We start from the raw sequence: 22,059 nt of genomic DNA on the forward strand, positions 1-22,059 counted from the left end.
TCGTTGGTCCCCCTCCATTTTTTGAAGACTTTGGTTCCTGGTTCAGTCTTCCATTCTACTTCCAGGTTCCACCATCAAGGTTCTGACTCCAGTGTTCATGTAGACAGTTTATACAATACTGAACTCTTGGTTCCTTTTACTCTTCAACTTCTTTACACCACCTATCAGCTTCCAGGATAATACCCGGGATTTTGTCATATTGCTTGTATTAATCAGGGTTCTCTAGAGAAACAGAGCCAACAGGAGATACCTGTAAATATGAGATCTATGAAAGTGTCTCACACAACCATGGGGATGTAAGAGTCAAAAATCCATAGGGCAGGCTGTGAAGCTGGCAAATCTGATGAAGGTTGTTGACGAACTCCATAGGAGAGTCTCTCTGGCTGAAGAAGAAATGAAAATTCTCTCCTGTCCCTTAAAAGTCTTAAACTGATTGGATTAAATTCAGCTAATTGGATTCTCTCTTTGGGGGAAGACACACCCTTCGTGGATCATAGATGTAATCAGGCACAGATGTGATCAACTTACTGATGACTTAATAAACTAGTCCTCTGGTTTATTGACCAGCCACGAAATATCCTTGCAGTAATGGTAAGGCAGTGCTTGCCTGAGCAGACAACTGGGACCATCACCTGGCCAGGTTGACACCTGAGCCCAACCATCACACTGCTTAACCTTTGAATTCTTAAATTCAAACATCTCACATTTTTATTATAACTTAACTACTCCCATTTTACCTGTTTTATCCATTTTACTGAAAACATAGTCTCTCTTCCTGTCAAAAATAAATTGTGGATGTGCAAGGGTAGTTCAGTGGTAGAATTCTTGCCTGCCATGCGGGAGACCCGGGGAAGTTTGCATGTACTTCCCCCCCAAAAAAAACAAACAAACAAAAGTTCAGCAAATGATGCTGCAATAACAGGATACTCACATGGAAAAATGATGAAATGTGACCCCACCATACAGCATACAAAAATCACAATAATAATAAATTGCACTGTCCTTGCTTTATATCCCATTTCTTCCTCCCTCTGTAGGGAACTTACTGCATGTATCTTTAATAATTAATTGGGAAAAATGATTTCATGTGAAATCATAAAATGGTAAATTTCTTAAATATGATATTCAAAATTAAAACGTATGTGTGTATTCACAAACTGAGGCAAGGTCAGGACCTTTTTGTAAAGTATGAATCAGTTGATTGGCCTTCATCACTGTTCTTGCACAAACTACACTTAAAATGCATCATCTTTGATTTCCAATTTCAGATTCTTAAAAATAGAGCAAGAAAAGATACATCTAAGAAGTTTTAATTCAGAAATGTAAATCTTCACAATTTTTGTCCCAATCTTTTATAACAGTAGTTTTCTTATTGGTTTTTAGTAACTGTCCTTTTTTAAAGTACTTTTCTATCCTAGAAAAAAAATCCCTCTTTTTGCATATATTTAATCAAATATTTTATTTACATGGTAACAAGTTTAGCAGGCATATACAGATTTTGGGACAGACTTGGCCCATGATGAGTATTTAACTCAACTAGTAGAAGAAGAAATGTGAAAATATATTAGAAAATAGTCAAGTGTTAGCCTTACCTAGTGTGTTTTACAGAAGAGAGCCATTCGTTTTTTGTAAAAAGATAGCCAACGGGTCAATATTCAAGTTTCTCCTTTCTTAAAAATGCCTCCACCCCTTCCAGTTACTTCTCTAGCTGTCCTCATTTTCACAGCCAGATCCACAGCAAACTGCTTCAGTGCACTCTCCAGTTCTTTACTTTCCTCTTACACCTCGGTTATAGCATCTGATTTCACTCCTTCCGCAGTTGTAGCATCTAACTTCACTCCTACTGCTGAAACTGCTCTTGCTGTAGTCCACAACGACATTCCTGCTGCTGAAATCGGAAGAGCCTCTTCAATCCTGACATCAACACAACCTTTGTTACTGTTATCTACTCCCTCCATTTTTCAGTGCTTGCCTTTCACAGCTTCCTAAAGCCCATGCTGGCTGGCTCTTCCTATTCCTTCACAGATCGCTGTGATTAGAGCCTGGTTGTTCTCTTCGCACTCTGCACACACCCTTAAGCAGATTTATCCACACTCTAACTTCAGTTACCTTTTAATACTGATGAATGCCACTTGCATGTACCACAGACACTTCAAACATGGCATGTTCAGGCTTGAAGGTATCTTTTCCCTCCCCAGAGCCTCCCTGCCTTCTGTGATCTCTATATCAGTAAATGGCAATCACCACTCATCCATTTCTAAGTCCGAATCTGGATAGCATCCTTAACTCCCTCACTGTCCCCCACCACCACCAAATCCATTCACTCACCAAGTCCTTTTATTCTACCTCCTCAGTGTCTCTTACATCACTCTAATTCACCCTAATTCCTTGTTCACTCTACCATAACCTGATGCCCCCATTGTAGTAATAACTGCCCTCTTGGATGATCTCCCTGCTTTATGTACTTCAGCTCACTGCATGAGGGATTTCTCTAAAACCCACCGCTTCTATCTCTCACCTGATGCTCACCCTTGCTTTAGGAATAAGACTGAACTCTAATCACTCCCAAGGCTCTTATTTTCTTTCTCTACTAAACCTTTTCAGCCTTCTCTCTCCTTACAGCCTTTGTCCTCTGAATGATTTTTACCTGTTCGGATCTCAGCTTGCTTCTTGTTCCTTCTAGAACATCTTTGTTGACACCGTTTCTCCCTTGGTGCCTTTTGGAGTACCCTGTGCTTACCTCTACCGTAATCACTTACTCAGTGTGGTATGATTGCCTGTAGATTCATTTGTTTTCTCCACTGTCTTACAACAGCTGGCTCCCTGACTGTTTGCCCTTTTATCCCCACCGCCTATCAATAAGTCACCCCAGATACACGGTACTTATAGTGCTTGTTGAGTGAACGGCCTTTAACTGGTCTCTTAGTCCCTCTGAGCCTCAACTGTCTACTGATGCAAAGGGGATAAAACCCTTCCTCCTTTGCAGGGTGGTTTGTGAGATAATAGGAATGACACTTGGCATAGTAGTTAAGAGTATGGGTTCTGGAGCCATGCAGCCTGCTTTTTAATCCTAGCCCGCATCTATGACTAGCTGTGTGACCTTGGGCGAGTTATTGTACTGTGCTTTGTTTTCCTCTTCACTAAAAGGAGAATAACTATAGTGTCCAACTCAGATGTGTTGTGAGGACTGAGTGAGTTAATACATGGAAAACATTTAGAACAGGACCTGAGCACGTAATAAATGTTGGCTATCAATTACAATATATTTTATTTATAAGCTCTAAAATAATATATATATGTATGATATCAATGTTGTTAGTTTGAGTGTTTTAATAGAATAAAGGATTGGTATCAATATTCCTTTTTTTTCTTACAGAAGTTGTAGGTTTATAGACAAGCATGCATAAAATACAAGATTCCCATATACAACCTATTATTAGCAACTAGCATTGGTGTGGTAGACTCATTACAATTGATGAAAGCACATTTTTATAATTGTTCTATTAACTATGGCACATGGTTTAACTTAGGGTTCACTCTTTGTGTAGTACAGTTCCAAAGATCTTTCTTTTTTTAATTTTTACTCTATTGCCATATATACAACCTGAAACTTCTTTTTTCCTTTCAGGAAATTAGCATAACTATAACAGAAAGTTTATTTTCCAAATCTTAAATTCAAGTTGCTGTTCTTGATTTACATGAAGTTTTGTTTAAAAAAAAAAATGGTGTTCGATATAAAAAATAAAACTTTGAAAATGCTTCCTTGCTGACCCCAAAATATTTTTTTGAGTTTATGTACATAGTAGATGGAAGTTAACATTTAAATAAACATTTATTCCCAGACCATGCACCCCCCAAAAAAACCCACATTTAAATAAGAAAGATTAACTAATTTAATTTATAGAGGACAATTATGTCTCTGACACCTAATTTTATTCATCTGTATGATTTAATTATATAAACAATTCAGTGTTTGGAAACTGAATTTGGGTAAACTATCTCTCTGCAAGAAAACTAGAAAATGCAACAATACTTAATTTTTTTTGTTTTTAAAATAGTTTTATTGATAAATGTTAATATACAAGCATTCCATACTGGTATACAATCAATGGCTTACAGTATCACCACATAATTGTGTATTCATCACCATAATCATTTTTTAGAACATTTTCATCACTCTAGAAAAAGAAATAAGAAGAAAAAACTCACACATCCCATACCCTTACTCCTCCCATTCATTGACCACTACTACTTCCATCTGCACAGTTTATTTTACCCCTTCTCCCCTGTTATTTGTTTATTCTTTATCCATATGTTTTTACCCATCTGTCCATACACTGGACAAAGGAGCAGTGGACACAAGGTTTTCACAATCCCACAGTCACCTTGTAAAAGTTATATCTTTATACAATCATCTTCAAGAATCAAAAATCAAGGCTACAGAAACAGCTCAGCAATTTCAGGCACTTCCTTCCATCCACCCCAACACACCATAAGCTAAAAAGGTGATATCTATATAATGCATAAGAATAACCTCCAGGATAACTTCTCCACTCTGTTTGAAATCTCTATAGCCACTGAAATTTTGTCTCATTTTTCTTCCCCCTGTTGATCAAGAAGGCTTTTTCAGTCTCTTGATGCTGGGTCGTGGCTCTTCCCAGGAGTTCTGTTCCACATTGCCAGGGAGATTTACACCCCTGGGAGTCATGTCTCATGTAGTGGGGAGGGCAGTGAGTTCACCTGCCGAGTTGGCTTAGAGAGAGAGAGGCCACATCTGAACAACAAAAGGGGGTTTCTGGGGGTGACTCTTAGGTCTGTCCTTGGCAGGAATAAGTTTCATAGGGGCGTACCGCAAGGTTGAGGGCACTCTGCCTATTCCTATTGATTTGGTTGTCCCCACTGCATGAGAGAATATAAGAAATTCCTCAAATGGGGAAGTTGAATATTTTCTCCTTTCTCCCCAGCCCCCCAAGGGGACTTTGAAAACACTTCTTTATTTACTGCCCAAATTACTCTGAGATACAACATTTAATTTTGCACATATGTGTCCACCTGTAATAAATTTACCTTTTTTTAATCTAAAATTTAATTAGATAATACACATTTATATGTTGACTTAGGACAGAAATCCCTAATTATTCTTTTTCTGATTCTTTTTAGGATTGGTGGTTCCAGGATTTTGCTCAGAATGACTTTAGGAAAAGAAGTGATGTCCCCTCTTCAGGCGATGTCTTCCTATACTGCAGCCGGCAGAAATGTTTTGCGATGGGATTTATCACCAGAACAAATTGAAACAAGAACTGAGGAGCTGATTGTGCAGACCAAACAAGTGTATGATGCTATTGGAACGCTTAGTATTGAGGAAGTAACTTATGAGAACTGTTTGCAGGCGTTGGCAGATGTAGAAGTGAAGTATATAGGTGAGTAGGATGCAAAAAACACATCAATATTTAAAAAAAAAATCGATATTTAATTTTGTGGGCATCTAAACCCATTTTATACTTTCTGGCTTGACAATCTGTTTTCCAGTTTTATAAGAGATTGATTTTTACTTAGTGACTGATTGCTTAGAATTAAATTACCAAAGTTTTTTTTTAAAAAAAAGTTTAAAAAAAAACTTTATGTTGGCAAAGGTGCTGTAAAATATACACCCTGATTACACTACTGTCTGGAGAGCATTTTGACAAAACTTTTAAATTCATACCCTACACCAGTAATTCCACATGTGTACATGTGCTCCAAGGAAATAATCAGAGGTACAGGCAAAATTTCTGCATAGATTTATGTATAAATAGGTATTCCATCATAGCAAAAGCCTGTGAACAACCCCTAAATGTCATCCAACAGAATGCTTAAATAAATTATGATACACCCATCCTCGGTAATAGCCATTAAAACCATGATTCAGATCACTATTTAATGACACAGAAGCAAAGTAGAAGAAAATACCCAGATTTTAATAATGGATAATATCCTAGGGGATAGGTTTATGGTTGATTTTTAATTTCTTATTTATGTTTTCTGTAATTTTCCACATCTCCTACATAGAACGTGTATATATTTTTTATAATGTAGGTTTTAGGCCTTTTGAGTTATAAGGAATGAGGACTACTTACCCCAAGGCTTGGACATATTTTGTAGGATAATGATGGCTACACAGTCTCGGCTGTATATCCACATTTTATAAGAACATAGGTTAGCTGTAGAGCTGGACCTCATGAACACTGTATCCATTTTGGAATTTGGAAGATTGTCGAGATCATCTACCCTCAACACTCCCTGAACACTGAAAGTTCCATATACTCCATGTTCCACCAAGTTCTAGTCTGCTAGCTGCCAGAATGCAATAGACCAGAAATGGAATGGCTTTTTTAAAAGGAGAATTTAATAAGTTGCTAGTTTACAGTTCTAAGGTGTTCTAGTTTGCTAGCTGCTGGAATGCAATATACCAGAAACGGAATGGCTTTTAAAAGGGGAATATAATAAGATGCTAGTTTAAAGTTCTAAGGCCGAGAAAATGTCCCAATTACAAGTCTATAGAAATGTCCAATCAAAGGCATCCAGGGAAAGATACTTTGGTTCAAGAAGGATGATGAAGTTCAGGGTTTCTCTCTGAAGTGAGAAGGTACATGGTGAACACAGTCAGGGTTCCTCTCTCATCTGGAAGGGCATATGGCAAACACAGCGTCATCTGCTAGCTTTCTCTCCTGGCTTCCTATTTCATGAAGCTCCCTGGGAGGCGTTTTCCTTCTTCATCTCCAAAGGTCACTGGCTCGTGGACTCTGCTTCATGGTGCTGCAGCATTCTCTGCTCTCTCCAAATCTTCTTCATTCTCCAGAATATTTCCTCTTTTATAGGACTCCAGAAACTTATCAAGACCCACCCAAATGGGTGGAGACATGTAGTCACCTAATCATGCCTAACAACCACTCTTGATTAAGTCACATCTCCAGGGAGATGATCTGATTACAGTTTCAAGCATACAGTATTGAATAGGGATTATTCTGCCTTTATGAAATGGGATTTTGATTAAAACATGGCTTTTCTAGGGGACATACATCCTTTCAAACCAGCACATAAAGCCAAGAAAAAGTCCTAATTAAAGCAAGTCTATAAAAATGTCCAAATTAAGGCACCAGTAAAAGGCTACCTTCACTCAAGAAAGGTCAGTGAAGTTCAGGGTTTCTCTCTCAACTGGAAAGGCACGTGGCGAACATGGTGATGTCTGCTAGCTTTCTCTCCAGGCCTCTTGTGTCATGAAGCTTCCCCAGGGGCTTTCTCCTTTTTCATCTCCATAGGTCGCTGGCTGGTGGACTCTGTGCTTCCTGGCTCTCCGGCATGCTGAAGCTTTCTCCAAAATGCTTCTTCTTTTAAAGGTTTGTCCAAAGTGATGCCTTAGTAAATCCCAGAATGATTTGAACAGTGAATTAAAAAGTATTTGCAAAGTCCCCTTCGGGGAATGGTGAGAACGAGTGAAAATTCAGCTTCCCCAAGTTGAATTCTTGATATTCTCACAAGCAGAGGGGACAACCAAAGCAATAGGGTGAGCCCCCAGTCTTGGGATTTGTTCATATGAAACTTAACCCTGCAAAGGATAGGCTAAGCCTACTTAAAATTAGGCCTAAGAGTCACCCCCAAGAGAGCCTCTTCTGTTGCTCAGATGTGACCTCTCTCTCTTAGCCAATACGACAAGCAAATTCACGGCCCTCCCCCTCTACACATGGGACATGACTCCCAGGGGTGTGGACCTTCCTGGCAAAGTGGGACAGAAATCCTAGAATGATCTGGGACTCAGCATCAAGGGATTGAGAAAACCTTCTGGACCGAAAGGGGGAAGAGAGAAATGAGGCAAAATAAAGTATCAATGGCTGAGAGATTCCAAACAGAGTTGAGAGGTTATCCTGGAGGTTATTCTTACTCATTAAATAGATATCACCTGTTTTAGTTAAGGTGTAATGGAGAGGCTGGAGGGAAGTGCCTGAAAATGTAAAGCTGTGTTCCAGTAGCCATGTTCCTTGAAGATGATTGTTTAATGATGTAGCTTTCTCAGTGTGGCTGTGTGGTTGTGAAAACCTTGTGTCTGATGCTTCTTTTATCTACCTTATCAACAGACAAGTAAAACATATGGATTAAAAATAAGTAAATAATGGGGGGAACAAATGTTAAAATAAATTGAGTAGATTGAAATGCTAGTGATCAATGAAAGGGAGGGGCAAGGGGTATGGTATGTATGAATTTTTTCCTGTTTTCTTTTTATTTCTTTTTCTGAGTTGATACAAATGTTTTAAGAAATGATCATGATGATGAATATACAACCATGTGATGAAAAAAAGAAGAACAAAAAAAATAGGATTTCAGTAAACTAATCAAGACCCACCTGGAATGGGCGGTGTCACACCTCTGTAGAGATAACCTAATCAAGTCTCCAACCTACATTATTGAATAGGAATTAAAAGAAATGGTTGCCTTTAAAAAATGGGATTAGGATTAAAACATGGCTTTTCTAGGGTACATAAATCCTTCAAACCAGCACACACCATAATAGGGACTTGGCTACTTTCTCTCTTATCTCTGCATTTCTGTTTCAGCTTTTGTCCCTAATACCTACTGCTTCACTCTCATTACTTACTATCTCACTAAATCATATAATGAGTCTTGAGTTTAAACTCCTGAATAAAAGGTTTACTTGATCTCATTGTTCAAAAGTCTAAGGTACAGAGAAAACAGTTTGGCAGTTTCTTAGAAAATCAAACATAGAATTCCATATGACCCAGAAAGTTAAACATAGAATTACCATATGACCTGGCAATCCCAATTCTAGGCATATACCCAAAAGAATTAAAAACAGGGACTTGGACAGATATTTAAACATCAATGTTTGAAGCATCTTTATTCATAATAGCTACAAATTAAAAGCAACCCAACTGCCTATAGATAGATGAATGAATAAACAAAATGTGGTCTACATATACAATGGACTATTACTCGGCTGTAAAAAGAAATGAAATTCTGATATAGGCAACAATAGGATAAACCTGGAAGACATCATGTTAAGTGAAAAAAGCCACGCACAAAAGGACAAATATTGTGTGATCTCACTGATGTGAAATATTTAGAAGAAGCAAATTCAGTGTCAGAAATTAGGTTTAGGGGCCGGGGTAGGGGTAGGGACTGAGGACCTAATGTTTAATTGGTGTAGAGTTTCTGTTCGGAGTGTTGGAAAAATTTTGGATGTACGTTGTATGATTCCACTCGTATGAAATACCTAGAGTATGCACATGCATAGAGACAGAAAGTAGATTCCAGATCACCAAGGGCCAGATGAGTGCGAGGAGGGTTTTGAAATGGGGAATTATTGCTCAGCAGGTGCAGAGTTCAGTTTTGGTAACGATGAGAGTAATGGAAGCACAGTATCATGGATGCAATTCATATCACCGAATCGCACACAAAAGGGGTTAAAATGGGACATTTTGTGTTTTATGTGTGTTATCAAAATAAAAATTTCTATTAAAAAAGTCAGAAGGATGGGGTTGATTCTTAATCAGTAGCACCCTTCCACAGGCAATTTCACGTGCCTCCCTCTCTCCCTGTGAATGGCCTGTCCTTGCATCAGGCGCCCACTTCTTCAGTCACTTATGCAAGGTGGTGGGCCAGCCTGGTAATGTATGCATTTGAGGGATATAAAAATCAGGGGGTGAAATAAGCCAAACCTTAAGAAAGAATTACTTTAAATTCTGGGTTTTTCCCTTCAGTAATAGATCTTTTGAATATACTTTTATTTTTTTAATCTTTGTTTCTGCTCTCTCATAAATACATCTTTGTGGGCTGTCAGAATTTTTAAAATATTTTTGTTGTAAACCTTAACAAACAAACATGTAAACATACATTACATACAAACATTCCATACATAGTGTACAGTCAGTAGCTCACATGGTTGTGTATTCATCACTATGATCATTTTTATGAACATTTGTACCTCTCCAGCAAAAGAAATAAAAAAGGAAAAAGAAAAAACTCATACATACCATACCCTTACTTCTCCCTTTCATTGACTACGAGTATTTCAATCTACTCAATTTATTTTAACCTTTGTTCCCCCTATTATTTGTTTATTTTTATCCATATTTTTATTCATCTGTCCATACCATATATAAAAGAAGCATAAGACACAAGGTTTTCACAATTACACAGTCATTTTGTAAAAGCTATATCATTATACAATCATCTTCAAGAAACATGGCTACTGGAACACAGCTCTAAAGTTTCAGGTACGACCCTCTAGCCACTCTAATAAACCACAAACTACAAAGGGATATCTATATAATGTGTAAGAATAAGGATAACCTCTCGACTCTGAAATCTCTCACTGACACTGACACTTTATTTTTGTCTCGTTTCTCTCTTCCCCCTTTTGGTCAAGAAGGTTTTCTCAATCTCTTGATGCCGAGTCCCAGCTCATCCCAGGATTTCTGCCCCACGTTGCCAGGGAGGTTTATCTCTTTGGGAGTCATGTCCCACATAGATGGGGAGAGGGCAGGGAGTTTGCTTGCCATGTCAGCTTAGAGTCCACATCTGAGCAACAAAAGTGTTTCTGGGGTGACTTTTAGGCCTAATTTTAAGTAGGTTTAGCCTATCCTTTGCAGGGATAAATTCCATAGGGGTGAACCCTAAGATCAAGGGCTCAGCCTATTGATTTGGGTATCCCCAGTGCTTGTGAGAATATCAGGAATTCTCCAGATGGGGAAGTTGAATTTTTCCCCCTTTCTCCCCATTCCCCTAAGGGGACTTTGCTTTGTAAATACTTCTTTATTCACTGTTCAAATCACTCTGGGATTTATCAGGGCATCATGCTAACCTGGACAAACCATCAAAATCTCTTGCTCTATTCAAAGTTCCATGTACTTAAACTGTGTTCAGTTAAACTGATCATACAAATTAAATTAGGAAATGCACTAGTCAAAATATAAATTTTGTACCAAATAAACATTTCTCCCTTTAGTGTCACACAGAAGCTGAAGTTTTAAAATATGAATGGCCATCTATTTTCAACACCCTGCGATACTGACATTCCTTTGTTCTTCCTCATGCAAAAACATTTTTTAATTTGTACATTTAATCACCATCATTGTACACTCTAAGCATTCCTAGATTATACCATCTCAGTCTTTATTGTCTATTTTTCCTTCAGATTTCACATGTGCCCCCAGCCCTCTCCCTCTGTCATTCTCAAATTCAGCTTCATTCAGTAGCACATTATTGTGCTCCAGTCAGGTAGTATTGTGCTATCCATTTCTGAAGTTTTACAATCAGTCCTGTTGCACAATCTGTATCCCTTTAGCACCAGTTACCCAGTCTCTACCCCATGTCTATCTCCTGACAAATTTCAGTGTTCTTAATTGAAATTCTCCAAGTTCACATCATTAATGTTAGCTCATATCAATGAGACTATACAGTATTTGTCCTTTTGTTTCTGGCTAATTTCACTCAGCTTAATGTCTTCATGATCCATCCATGTTGTTAGATGCTTCATTACTTTATTCTGTCTAACAGCTTTGTGATATTCCATTGTATGTATATACCACAGCTTGTTTAGCCACTCATTCATTGATGGACATGTGGGCTGTTTCCATCTCTTGGCAATTGTAAATAATGCTGCTATAAACATAGGTGTGCAAATGCCCATTTGTGTCCTTGCCCTTATGTCCTCTGAATAGATACCTAGCAATGGGATTGCTGGATCATATGGCAACGCTATACTTAGCTTCCTGAGGAACCACCAAACTACTTTCCACAGTGGTTATACCATTTGACATTCCTATCAGCAATGGATAAATGTGCCTCTTTCTCCACATCCTCTCCAGCACTTACCATTTTGTTTGTTTGGTCAGTTTTATTTTCTTTCTGGTAATTGTCAGAATTTTTGAGTTATGGGAATAAGAGTCTTATAGACTAACTTTCTCTTATCTTTCCATGTTTTCAGAGTTCATTATGCCTCCTGCGGTAGCTGTTAAAACCCCATCTGTCTGTGTCAGGTACTAGGCATTATTTATTACTTGCAGGGATAGCTCAAGTCTGCTTCCAGGTCTTTGTGGCAAAGGAAGGAAGGAAATGGTTGTCAGCACTATTGTTTGTTTAAGAATGTTTTTCCAATTTTAGGCTTATGTATTTTATGTTGTTCATCTGAGTTCTTGAGCAATTTCAATTCTTACTCTCTTTTTTTGGGCCAATTTAAAAAGGTGAACAGAAATTATAATTGTGTAGTTAACTATTATTTAAATACGTGCTATAGGTATTAAATGTTAAAGCTTCTGTTTCATTATTCAAGGGACATAAAAGCATAATTATCTCATGTGATGGTTAAGTTCACGTGTCAACCTGGCTAGGTTTTGGTGTTCAGTTCTTTGGCCAAGCAAGTACTTGCTTTATTGTTACTGTGGAGATAGCTCGTGGATTTAAATCATTAGTCACTTGGTTGCATTTGTGGCCAGTACATCTGCAATCAACAAAGGAGACTGTCTTTGCCATTGAGAGAAGCCTCTCCAATCAGCTGTAGGCCCTAAAGGAATACTGGTGATTTCAGAAGTCAAAAGGATTTCTGCCTCTGCTCAGCGGGCCAGCATCTCCTGGGGAATTCAGGAGAATCTTCCTCAGAGTTCCCAATTTGTGGTGTACCAATTCCCATGGTTGCATGAGAAAATTCCTATAATAAATCTCTTAGTATTTGCATATGTCTTTTAGTGTTTACATATGTATACCCTGTCAGTTGTTTCCCTGAAGAACCCTGACTAATTTACCTAATTTGATTTTTTTTAAGTACACAGCGTGGATTTATTTAGATATTTGTGGCAATGATTCTTGTTTGGTTTTGTTTTTTAATTAGAGCTTTATTTGTAATAGTGTTTTAAGAGGACTGTTATAAGTTTAACCCTACAAATTTTTGGTATGTAAAGGATAGCTTTAGTCTACCGTATGTCGTATGTGTAAAATATATTTATTTATGATACCTTCAAAATGCTGAAGATAATAAAATAAAAATATATTCATTGTCACAGCACAGCCAATATTACCAATATGAACCGTACTCATTTTTGTTCCATAGTATGGGTTATTTCACTGGCATCGGAGATTTTTGCCCAATTAACATCAAAATACAAATATGTGAAATACCTAAGAACCAATTTTAATATGTGAAGATTTGAACAGACTACATTACCATCATCATTTAAATGGAAGTAGCTCCGATATCCAGCTGCTTACTGGATGTATCTTCTGAGATATCTGGGAATTTTGTAATCCTGTGAAAATCTATGGGACTTTTTGTGTTTATATTCATGTGTGCATTTGGAGGGAGGGGGACTAGATTCTTAGAAGTCTGTAGTAAAAAAAAAAATTAAAAGATTAAGAATTCCTGTTCAAACAAACCCCAACCCTCTAAATCGGTCTGCCTGTTCTTACACATCCTTTGTCTCTGTCCATCCTCGTGCTTGCAATTTCTACTTCTCCAACCCCTACTGAACCCATCCTCTTGCCTTGCCTGTCTCCAACCCAATTAGTACCGTCTCCATAACGCATCACCTAGTACCCCTGCCCTTAGTTGTTGCTGCCTTTGAAATACAGTCCTGTTCATTTGACAACAAACATGCTTTTTAATTGTTCTTTATTTTTTCATGTATACTTCCCCCCCCCATTAAATACAAGAGTACAAGAACTCTGTCTTTATTTTTTTATATTCCCAGTTAATAAATTATGCTTTAAACATACTTTGATAAGTATCCAGTGCACGCACTTAATGTTCATAAGGTTGCCAAGTGGAATAACCAAGTCCTACATTAGATATTCTTTCTTGAGAGCCATGGAAACCTTTACAGAAAGTTTAAAAATGAAAAATTTATATTGGGATAAACATTGATCTAGTAGGAGGTATTTGGCTTAATACTGATTTGATAAGTTCTATAATGTTAGCATTTTTTTTCTCTGTCAACAGTGGAAAGAACGATGCTAGATTTCCCCCAGCATGTTTCCTCTGACAAAGAAGTAAGGGCAGCAAGTACAGAAGCAGACAAAAGACTTTCTCGTTTTGATATTGAGATGAGCATGAGAGAAGATATATTTCAGAGAATTGTTCGTTTACAGGTAAACGATGTTATAAACTCCTTAAAAAGTACAACAAGAATAAAGTAATAACCTCTGGCCAAAAACAGAAAGTATTTGAATTTTCCTGGATTTTGTTTCCAACGATTATAATAACGAATTATAATAATTCATAGTATTATAGAATGTTACACTGTACTAATTAGGTTTCTGAGGAGTTGCTAATTACATTAATGTAAAACTCAAAGAAGTGAAGAAGAGCATACATTGATAAATCAAGGACTTTTTAACTGTCATAAACTTGATGGTTCAATTTAAAAACCGCTGAATATTCAAAATATTACAAGGTTTATATTAGAGCATATCAACTAAAAGCAAATGAAATTGAGTTATGTGTAAATACCTTGTGCTTATGACCATAATATTGATGACATACTGTTAACACTGCACACCAGAGTCTCCTGTCTGCCGTCCTTACATCGTTCAGGACTCATGGAAACTATGAATAATGAGTGTTCTGGGTGGGTCTGCCTTGAGTGGTTTTGACCGTCTCATCACCAAGGTTGATTTGCTCCCTAGCATTCTCATCATATCTTTGCTTTACATTTTTATTTTCATGATACCTCAACTGTTTGGAAACAGCCAATGTTTTACAACTCTGGACATTTTTGTTTAAGTTTTGCCTGTTCCTTTTTGCAAAATCTCAACTTTTTTGTTCCTTTTTAGCAAATTATGACAGTAAAGTAAAACATTTTAAATAAAAATGCTCTTTTATTTGTACCTCATTACAGAATATGTAATCAAGACTCCATTTACACATTCATGTAAGATGTTCATGCTATTTATTTTCTCATTCCATATAAGCATTTTCCACCCTAGAATTTATAATCAACTATTTGGTTCATGATAGTTATCTTTGGTACTATGAAAGTAATATAAATTGAAAATAGCTTCACAATTATTCTTAACTAACCAAATTACTCTCCTTTCTCCTTTTGACCACAGTTTTCATTTACGCCATTTGAATCATGGCCTTTATAGCCTTCTATTTCCGTTTCATCCCCAATAATCTAACTCCCTTTCTAGCTCTGTATAACTTTTATTTTAGAATCTTCTCCTAAATTTTCAGATTTCCTTTGATTAGCTCTGTTTTCATCCTGACTGCTAAGTTCTCATTTGGATTTTTCTAACCTCCAAAAGGTTTTGCAATCTTAATGTTATTAATCAGGTCTAATGTTTTTGTTACTATTTCACTTGCCTTGATTCTTAGGAATATCCACTAAAGGTATGGAATATTTGTACTTCAGATTTCTTTTTCATACTTTCAAATTTTGCAAATATTTGGGACTCATCCCATTAAATTTGGGAATAAATTGTTTCCTGGAGAATGTAACAGTACATTAGTACACCATCGTGAACTGAAAAACACCAGTACATTCATCGATTTGTGTTCACTTCAAGATGTTTTTGTAACCATTTAGTTTCAGATTTGGTTCCATAATTTTTCCTATCTCCAGCGGAGTAGATTTCTCTCCTACATGTAGATTATTGTGTATGCAGAGGGCTTGTACAAGGTCTGTTCAAGCTACACCTGAATAATCTTTTTTAAAAAACTATTATGTTTGGTTTTGCATTGGAACTTCTTAGGTGAGTTAAGTTTTCTTTAACATCTTCCTTGACAAATTTTATGTTTCCAGAGGCAGTATATTTTAAAATCTAGAAATAATCAGAATCATTTTAATACCTTTTAATAACTGGTAAATCTTATCCCATTCACACCTAAAGGACAGAGTTAAATATGCCCAAGTATTCTATGTATTCCCCTTTGTAATACTGTAAGCGAAATAGGGTAATCTTGGTATGACACATAAAGCCTTCATTTAGCTGGATAAATAGAGTCTTAAATTAATATAAGGTAGGAATTTCCGGCATGCTTTACTAATACATGGCTGCTCTGAATGTTTCTGAGAGCTCAAGACACCACCAGTGTAGACGATAATCAGATATTATCCAGGTGGGATATAAAATGTTTTCTAGCTCTGATGTTATTTTCTTACTTAGGATTGATAAACAGACATATGAAATTACTTTACCTTTTGCCATTCTCTGTGTACTTACAAGGATTCTAGTTATATCTATCATTACATAACATATTAACCGCAAACTTTGTGGCTTAACACAGCAATCATTTTATTATCTCACAATTTCTGTGAATCAGAAATTCAGGAAGCAATCAAATGGGCACTGTGGACTTGGGGTCTCACATGTGGTTTCAGGCAGATAGTGGCTGGAGCTGAAGCAGGTAGGGGCTAACCGGGCATCCCTGTTCCCTCAGGTAGTCTCCAGGCATCTCCACATATTCTCTTCACATGAGATAATCTGGGCTTCCTCAGAGCTGGCTGTATCTGAGTGATAGAACTGCTTTCATGGAGACTCAGGGCTCCATCATGAGTGTTCCAGTGAATCAGGCAGAAGCTGCGTTGCATTTTATGACCTAGCCCAGAGGTCACTGCAGCTATCCCAGATTCAAGGAAAAAGGACCTGGACGTCACATGTCAATCTGGGGAGTACCCAACAATTTGGAGTCATGTTTCAAAACCCCCACTAAGTAATTTGTTCGACTAAACTGAATGGATGAAATTATAGTAACGTGTGAGGCTAACCGATGTGTTTTGGTGCTCCTACCTCCTTCCCAATTTGGCTGGTAGTAGTACTTTACATTTCTATAGCAATATGGTATTCTAATTTAACCTTAGGCCAAGCTTGTGAGGTAGCCCATTTTATAAGTGAAGAAATTGAGACTCCGAAATGGTGATTTTCCAAAAGCCACAGAGCTGTTTAGTAAGAACTTGCCAGAAATCATGTAGACTTTGCATTAAACCCTCAAGGGAGGGAGGTATCATGTTTCTATTTTGCACCCTTGGCCCAGTGCCCAGTCCAGAAAAGCAATCAGTAAATGTTCACTGAACTACAGTGAGAAACCAGTTAGGGGCCGATCCAGAAAATAGGGCTTAGTAATTGGTACTGAAGGAATTGTCCATGTGGGAAAAAATTAAATTGGATCTCTTCCTCAGAACCTAACTGTAAAACAGTTCCTAATGAATTAAAGCCTTAAAAAGCCAAGCTTTTAAACTTTGGGGAGTTTATCCAGGAATAGTTTTATAACATCTGGGCAGGGAACTAGTTCTTAAACAAGACACAAAAAGTGCTAATTTTAAACTTAGAAGGCTGATAAACTTGATTACATTAAAATAAGGAACTAATATTCATAAAACTCTATAAGGAACATAAACAGATCAGATACTGAGAACAGAAATTTTCAAACCGTGAAAATATCAAAGCATTAGTATTTAGGGTATAGAAAGAACTCTGCAATCAATGGGAAAAAAAACATCCCAATAGAATAATGGGCAAACAGCATGAGGGGGTATTTCAGAACAAATAGAAATGTCAGCTAAACACATGAAAAGATACTCAGCAACATTAGTGATCAGGGAAATGCGGATGTCAACCACGGTGAGAAACCATTTTTACTTGAGATTGACAAAAATGAAGTCTGACAACGCCAAGTCTCTGTGTGGGTGAGATCAATTGGAAGGTTTGTGTACTTCTAGTAAGACTGTAATTTGACTGTACATTCTCTCTAACCTAGCAGTATCCTCTCTACTACCCCACCTTGGTATTTATCGAGAGATGCTTTTATATTTTGCATTTTATGTTCAGACAGATTTGAGCAAATATTAATAGTATTATTTACAATAGCAAAAACCTGTGACAACCCAGATTTCCATCAACAAGAAAAGAGATCAATAATTTGTCATATTTACACAACAGAATATTTTATAGCAGTGAAATAAACTATAGCAACATGCAGCAATATAGCTGAAACTTAAACAATGAAAGAGAAAGAAGATGTAGAACACGGCATACAGGATGATTCCCTCTGATAAATCTCAAAAAGAAGCAAAACAAAACAGTGTATACACAAGTGGCATTATGGATTGTCCTCCCCAAGAGATATGTTGGCGTTCTAACCGCAGTACCTGAGATTGTGATCTCGTTTGAAAACAGGTTGTTTCAAATGTAGTTAGTTAAGAGTTCACGCTGGAGTAGGGTGGACAATCATTCCAATATGACTGGCGTCCTTGGAAGAAAAAAGAAGCACACAGGGGAGAAGGCCACGTGCAGATGGAATCAGAGACTGGAATGACGCAGCTACAAGCCAAGGATTGTAGGCTACCATCAGGAGGTAGGAGGAGGCAAGGAGGGATCTTTGTTAGAGCCCTCAGGAAGAGTCTAGTCTTGCTGACACCTCGATTTCTGTGAGAAGATAAATTCCTGTTGTTTTAAGGTACCACATTTGTGGTAACTGGTTACAATAGCCCTAGCAAACTAATACAAGTGCTAAAACTAGGGGTAAAAATACGTTTAGCACAAAATACAAGACTACTTACTTTGTGTATAGATTACCTGAAGAATAGGTGAATGCAGCAGTGTTATTAGCAGTCTGTTTCATAGGTTGAAGGGTGGTTTTATTCCTGTTTATAACTTGTGCACATGTAATTAGATTCATACATGTGGTTAGATTCATTTGTAGATACCAAATGTTACATAGGAATTAATATACAAAATTTGTCCTTAATTCTACCAAAGGAAAAGAAAAGCAAATGAAAACAAGGATTGTCCTACCCTTTTAACTAAAAAATGGCCAAATGTCCAAAGCTAGCATTTATGACCACAAGTCTTGGTGTTTGCCAGTCCTGACAAAAGTGTCTCAGTTGTTGACTAAAAGTCAAAGAAGGTTTCAACCAAATTGGTCAGAAAAATGGACCGTGTGTTCATCTTAAAACAATCCGGGCATGTAATATTTTATTCCAGTGACCTAAAGTTACATGAGGAATTCTTAGTGAAAAAGAGACTGAATTATGCGAGCTAAATTTGAGAAATTCAGTCATCTATTGTGATTTTGTTTTTATTTTTTTCAGAGCTTTTGCTTTGGTCTTGCCCATTTGCCTTAGCCAGTTAGTAGAGTTTTAATATTATAGTACAGATGAATAGGTCATAAAAATAAAAGATAGGTGCTTTTGAGCATTGATTTCTTCTACTCTACTGGCATGGAGGCACAGTGTGAAATTCAAATGCAACTTAAAAGAACAGTGCCCTAAAACTCTGGTAGGGGTGGGATGGGGAGGACAGTGGTCAGAATTCAGTTACAATTTAATTCACTTTACTCACAATGCCTTCTTGATTTTGAAGTGTATAAATATTGTCACTGACCATAATCAATACTACTGAAACTTGAAACTTTGTCAGGCTTTTAAAGCCTTGGGACCCAGATATAAAGCATGAGCTTCCTTGATTTGGCATCCCCCCATTGGCCAAGTACCCCTCATTTGTGTTTCCCCACCTCTCTGGGTGCTCACCACATTGTGTTGAAGTTATCTGTTACATACCTTCTTTTTTCTTTCTTTCCTGGGACTTAGAACTCCTCAAGGATATTCATCTTTGTTTCCCTGGTACATGTCATAAATAGGTGCTCAGTAAATACATGGACGTTGAATGGAACTGAACTAGCCCCAATTAAAATGCGTCTTCCTGCAGCACAGGACCAACTCCCAGGGTCCCCTGTGGCTCTGCCTGCGGTCACATCAAAGTAGTCAGTCTTGTGACGGCAATTTGAGTTAGCAGTCGGCAAGCAGGAAGAAACTGCAGATATAGCACATTATAGTAAACAAGTTTTACCTCTAGTTCATCTTCTGAAATAGACCCCTTATCATACTCTGTTCTTATTATATTTCTTTAGCAAATTCAGAGTTTATGAGTCAGTTTTTCTAAATGATGTTAAGAGTCATATTTTTTTAATCTTCAGAGTTCTTTTAGCAACATCGTGGTCTCGACTAGTAATATTGTGGTTTCTACTTTGTATTTACAGTGTACTCAATTCAGATAATCCCCCGGAAATTTTTTTTTATTTTTTTTTTTTACATATTTTAGAAACCGAAAATGTGAAAGTCTTGTGAAGAAAAGGACAAAGTCATAGAACAGAAGAGGGGAGGATAGGGGGAATATAAGGGAAAAAATTCATTTTTCATCATGAAATTTTAAAGCATGACGAATTAAGGATAGTAATGTAGTAGTATGGCACATCAGGAAAAGTACTAAGCTAAGAATTTGAAGAATTTATTTCTATCCACATCTTTACATTAGATCTCTGTGTTATAATAGGTCATTTTACCTCAGTTTTCTTATCTGTAAAATAAATACAATATAAGCATATGTGTGTATGTATATTTATAGAAAAGATTTTTGTTGCTGGAGGAAGTTGGGGGAAACTAAGTATTATTGCCAGAGAAATTAATATAGGGACCCATGCTGCCATATAAATTTAATTTAAATTTATAAAATGAAAAAATTGCTTCATAGAACTTCAGGCCCCCTCTAAAGAGGAGACAGTTATTTGTTTCTCAGAGATGCCTGGGCCTGGTCCAGATTACGGGGGAGATTTTTGTTCAGGAAGGAAGTGCAGTCACAGCAGGGCAGGGACTGAATCAGAAGCCTGATTCCCTCTTAGAAAATCTTTGGGCAGTAATTCAGACCTTGGCTAGAGGCTAAAAAGGAGAATATTATTTTGATCAGCTCTGGAACGGGGATGTGCCTTAGAAGCACGATTTAGAAGTGCCTTACTCCTATTAGAGACCTCTAGAGATTTCCTTAGACTTCAGAGTCTGTCTGGCAAAGGGTCCCTGGTTATAATTGAGTCAGATTTTTTTTAAGTATACTTTTTATGGTAAGTTAAATATTTCAGCACAATTAATTTTGACAGTCATATTTTACATGGTTCTAACATTTTAATTAGACCTAATTCAGGACTGAATTTTTTCAAAATATCCTCTACCTGTTTATGTCTGTATCACATATTTTGGGAGTAAGTTTTACCCACTCTAGACCATGAGCTTTGAGTTTACTGTCCTGAGTATACATGTGCAGGCTTTCTGAAGTAGCAGCTCTGTTCAGACCCACCTACTGTGAGAATCTGTGCAGATCAAGCATAGCCGCAGTGAAAATTCAGCTTACATTAGCTGGGGAGGCTTTGTGATGAGCTTCTGTCCTAAGCTCAGGGTCAGAATTGGCTGCAGTGAAACCCAAATACCCACACTCCTGCCCAGCTCTAAGCCTGGGTCTCTGCCTTGGCTCTGCTCCCTGCTGGAATGGTTCTTTGCTGGGTCTTTAACGACTTAACCAGCTCTTGCCAGCCCTTTCTCCACAGGGATTTTTTCCTCTTCCCCCTGATGCCTACAGCTAGTGCCTGAATTCTCCTCAGCCTTACAACTCCCAGTGTCGTACTGTCTGGAGACTCCTGTTGCCATGCCCCTTGCCTCAAAACAGATTTCTTGGCACTATGAATGCCAACGTAGATCAACCCACATTAATCCCATCTGCATGAACACTGCAATTTGACCTGCTGGCCTTCCCGAGGGGACCATCCATAGCCCAGTGGTTTCCTTGGCCGTTCTGGGTTTTTTCCCATTGCGGGCACCTGCTGCTGGGTCCCAGTATATGTCAATACTGGGTGGGTTCCAACTCCAGTCATGCCAGCATGCTCACACATTCTCCAAGGATACAGAAGGAAGTTAATATGGAAAAAGGAGTCTGTTTTCTGCCTCCACTGAGGATAAACTGAGTAATGCATACCCAAGTGTTTCAGTACTATAATACAAAATTATTTATTGGTAGGCTTAGTGAAATAGTTTTTTTGTATTAAATAATACCCCCAGTCAAAACACAACTCTCTGTATATACCTATTGCAACAAAATATAGGAAGTTACAGAATTATTGTAGCAAGAACCTCGCACCAACAATCCAAAATGCAAGCTCTAAAGCTAAATGCAATCTCAGATGTAATAAAATCTATTTAGTTGGCAAAATATATGGATGGACAGCCAAGACCTCTCATGGAGAGAAAGTCC

At 37.5% G+C, this 22,059-nt stretch overlaps 1 protein-coding gene across 2 annotated transcripts in view; it reads left to right on the top strand.

Annotated features, from left to right (window-relative positions):
- NLN (neurolysin) overlaps positions 1-22,059 on the top strand; it is a 143,663-nt gene that overhangs the window by 42,149 nt on the left and 79,455 nt on the right. For both annotated transcript variants that reach the window (XM_077117327.1, XM_077117326.1), the window contains exons 2-3: positions 5,161-5,420; positions 13,985-14,133. In XM_077117327.1, the coding sequence (XP_076973442.1) occupies positions 5,189-5,420; positions 13,985-14,133 (381 nt within the window). In that variant the 5' untranslated portion in view covers positions 5,161-5,188. The remainder of the gene's footprint in view (positions 1-5,160; positions 5,421-13,984; positions 14,134-22,059) is intronic.

Source organism: Tamandua tetradactyla, chromosome 9 (genome assembly GCF_023851605.1).
Source record: "Tamandua tetradactyla isolate mTamTet1 chromosome 9, mTamTet1.pri, whole genome shotgun sequence".
Lineage (NCBI taxonomy): Eukaryota > Metazoa > Chordata > Mammalia > Pilosa > Myrmecophagidae > Tamandua > Tamandua tetradactyla.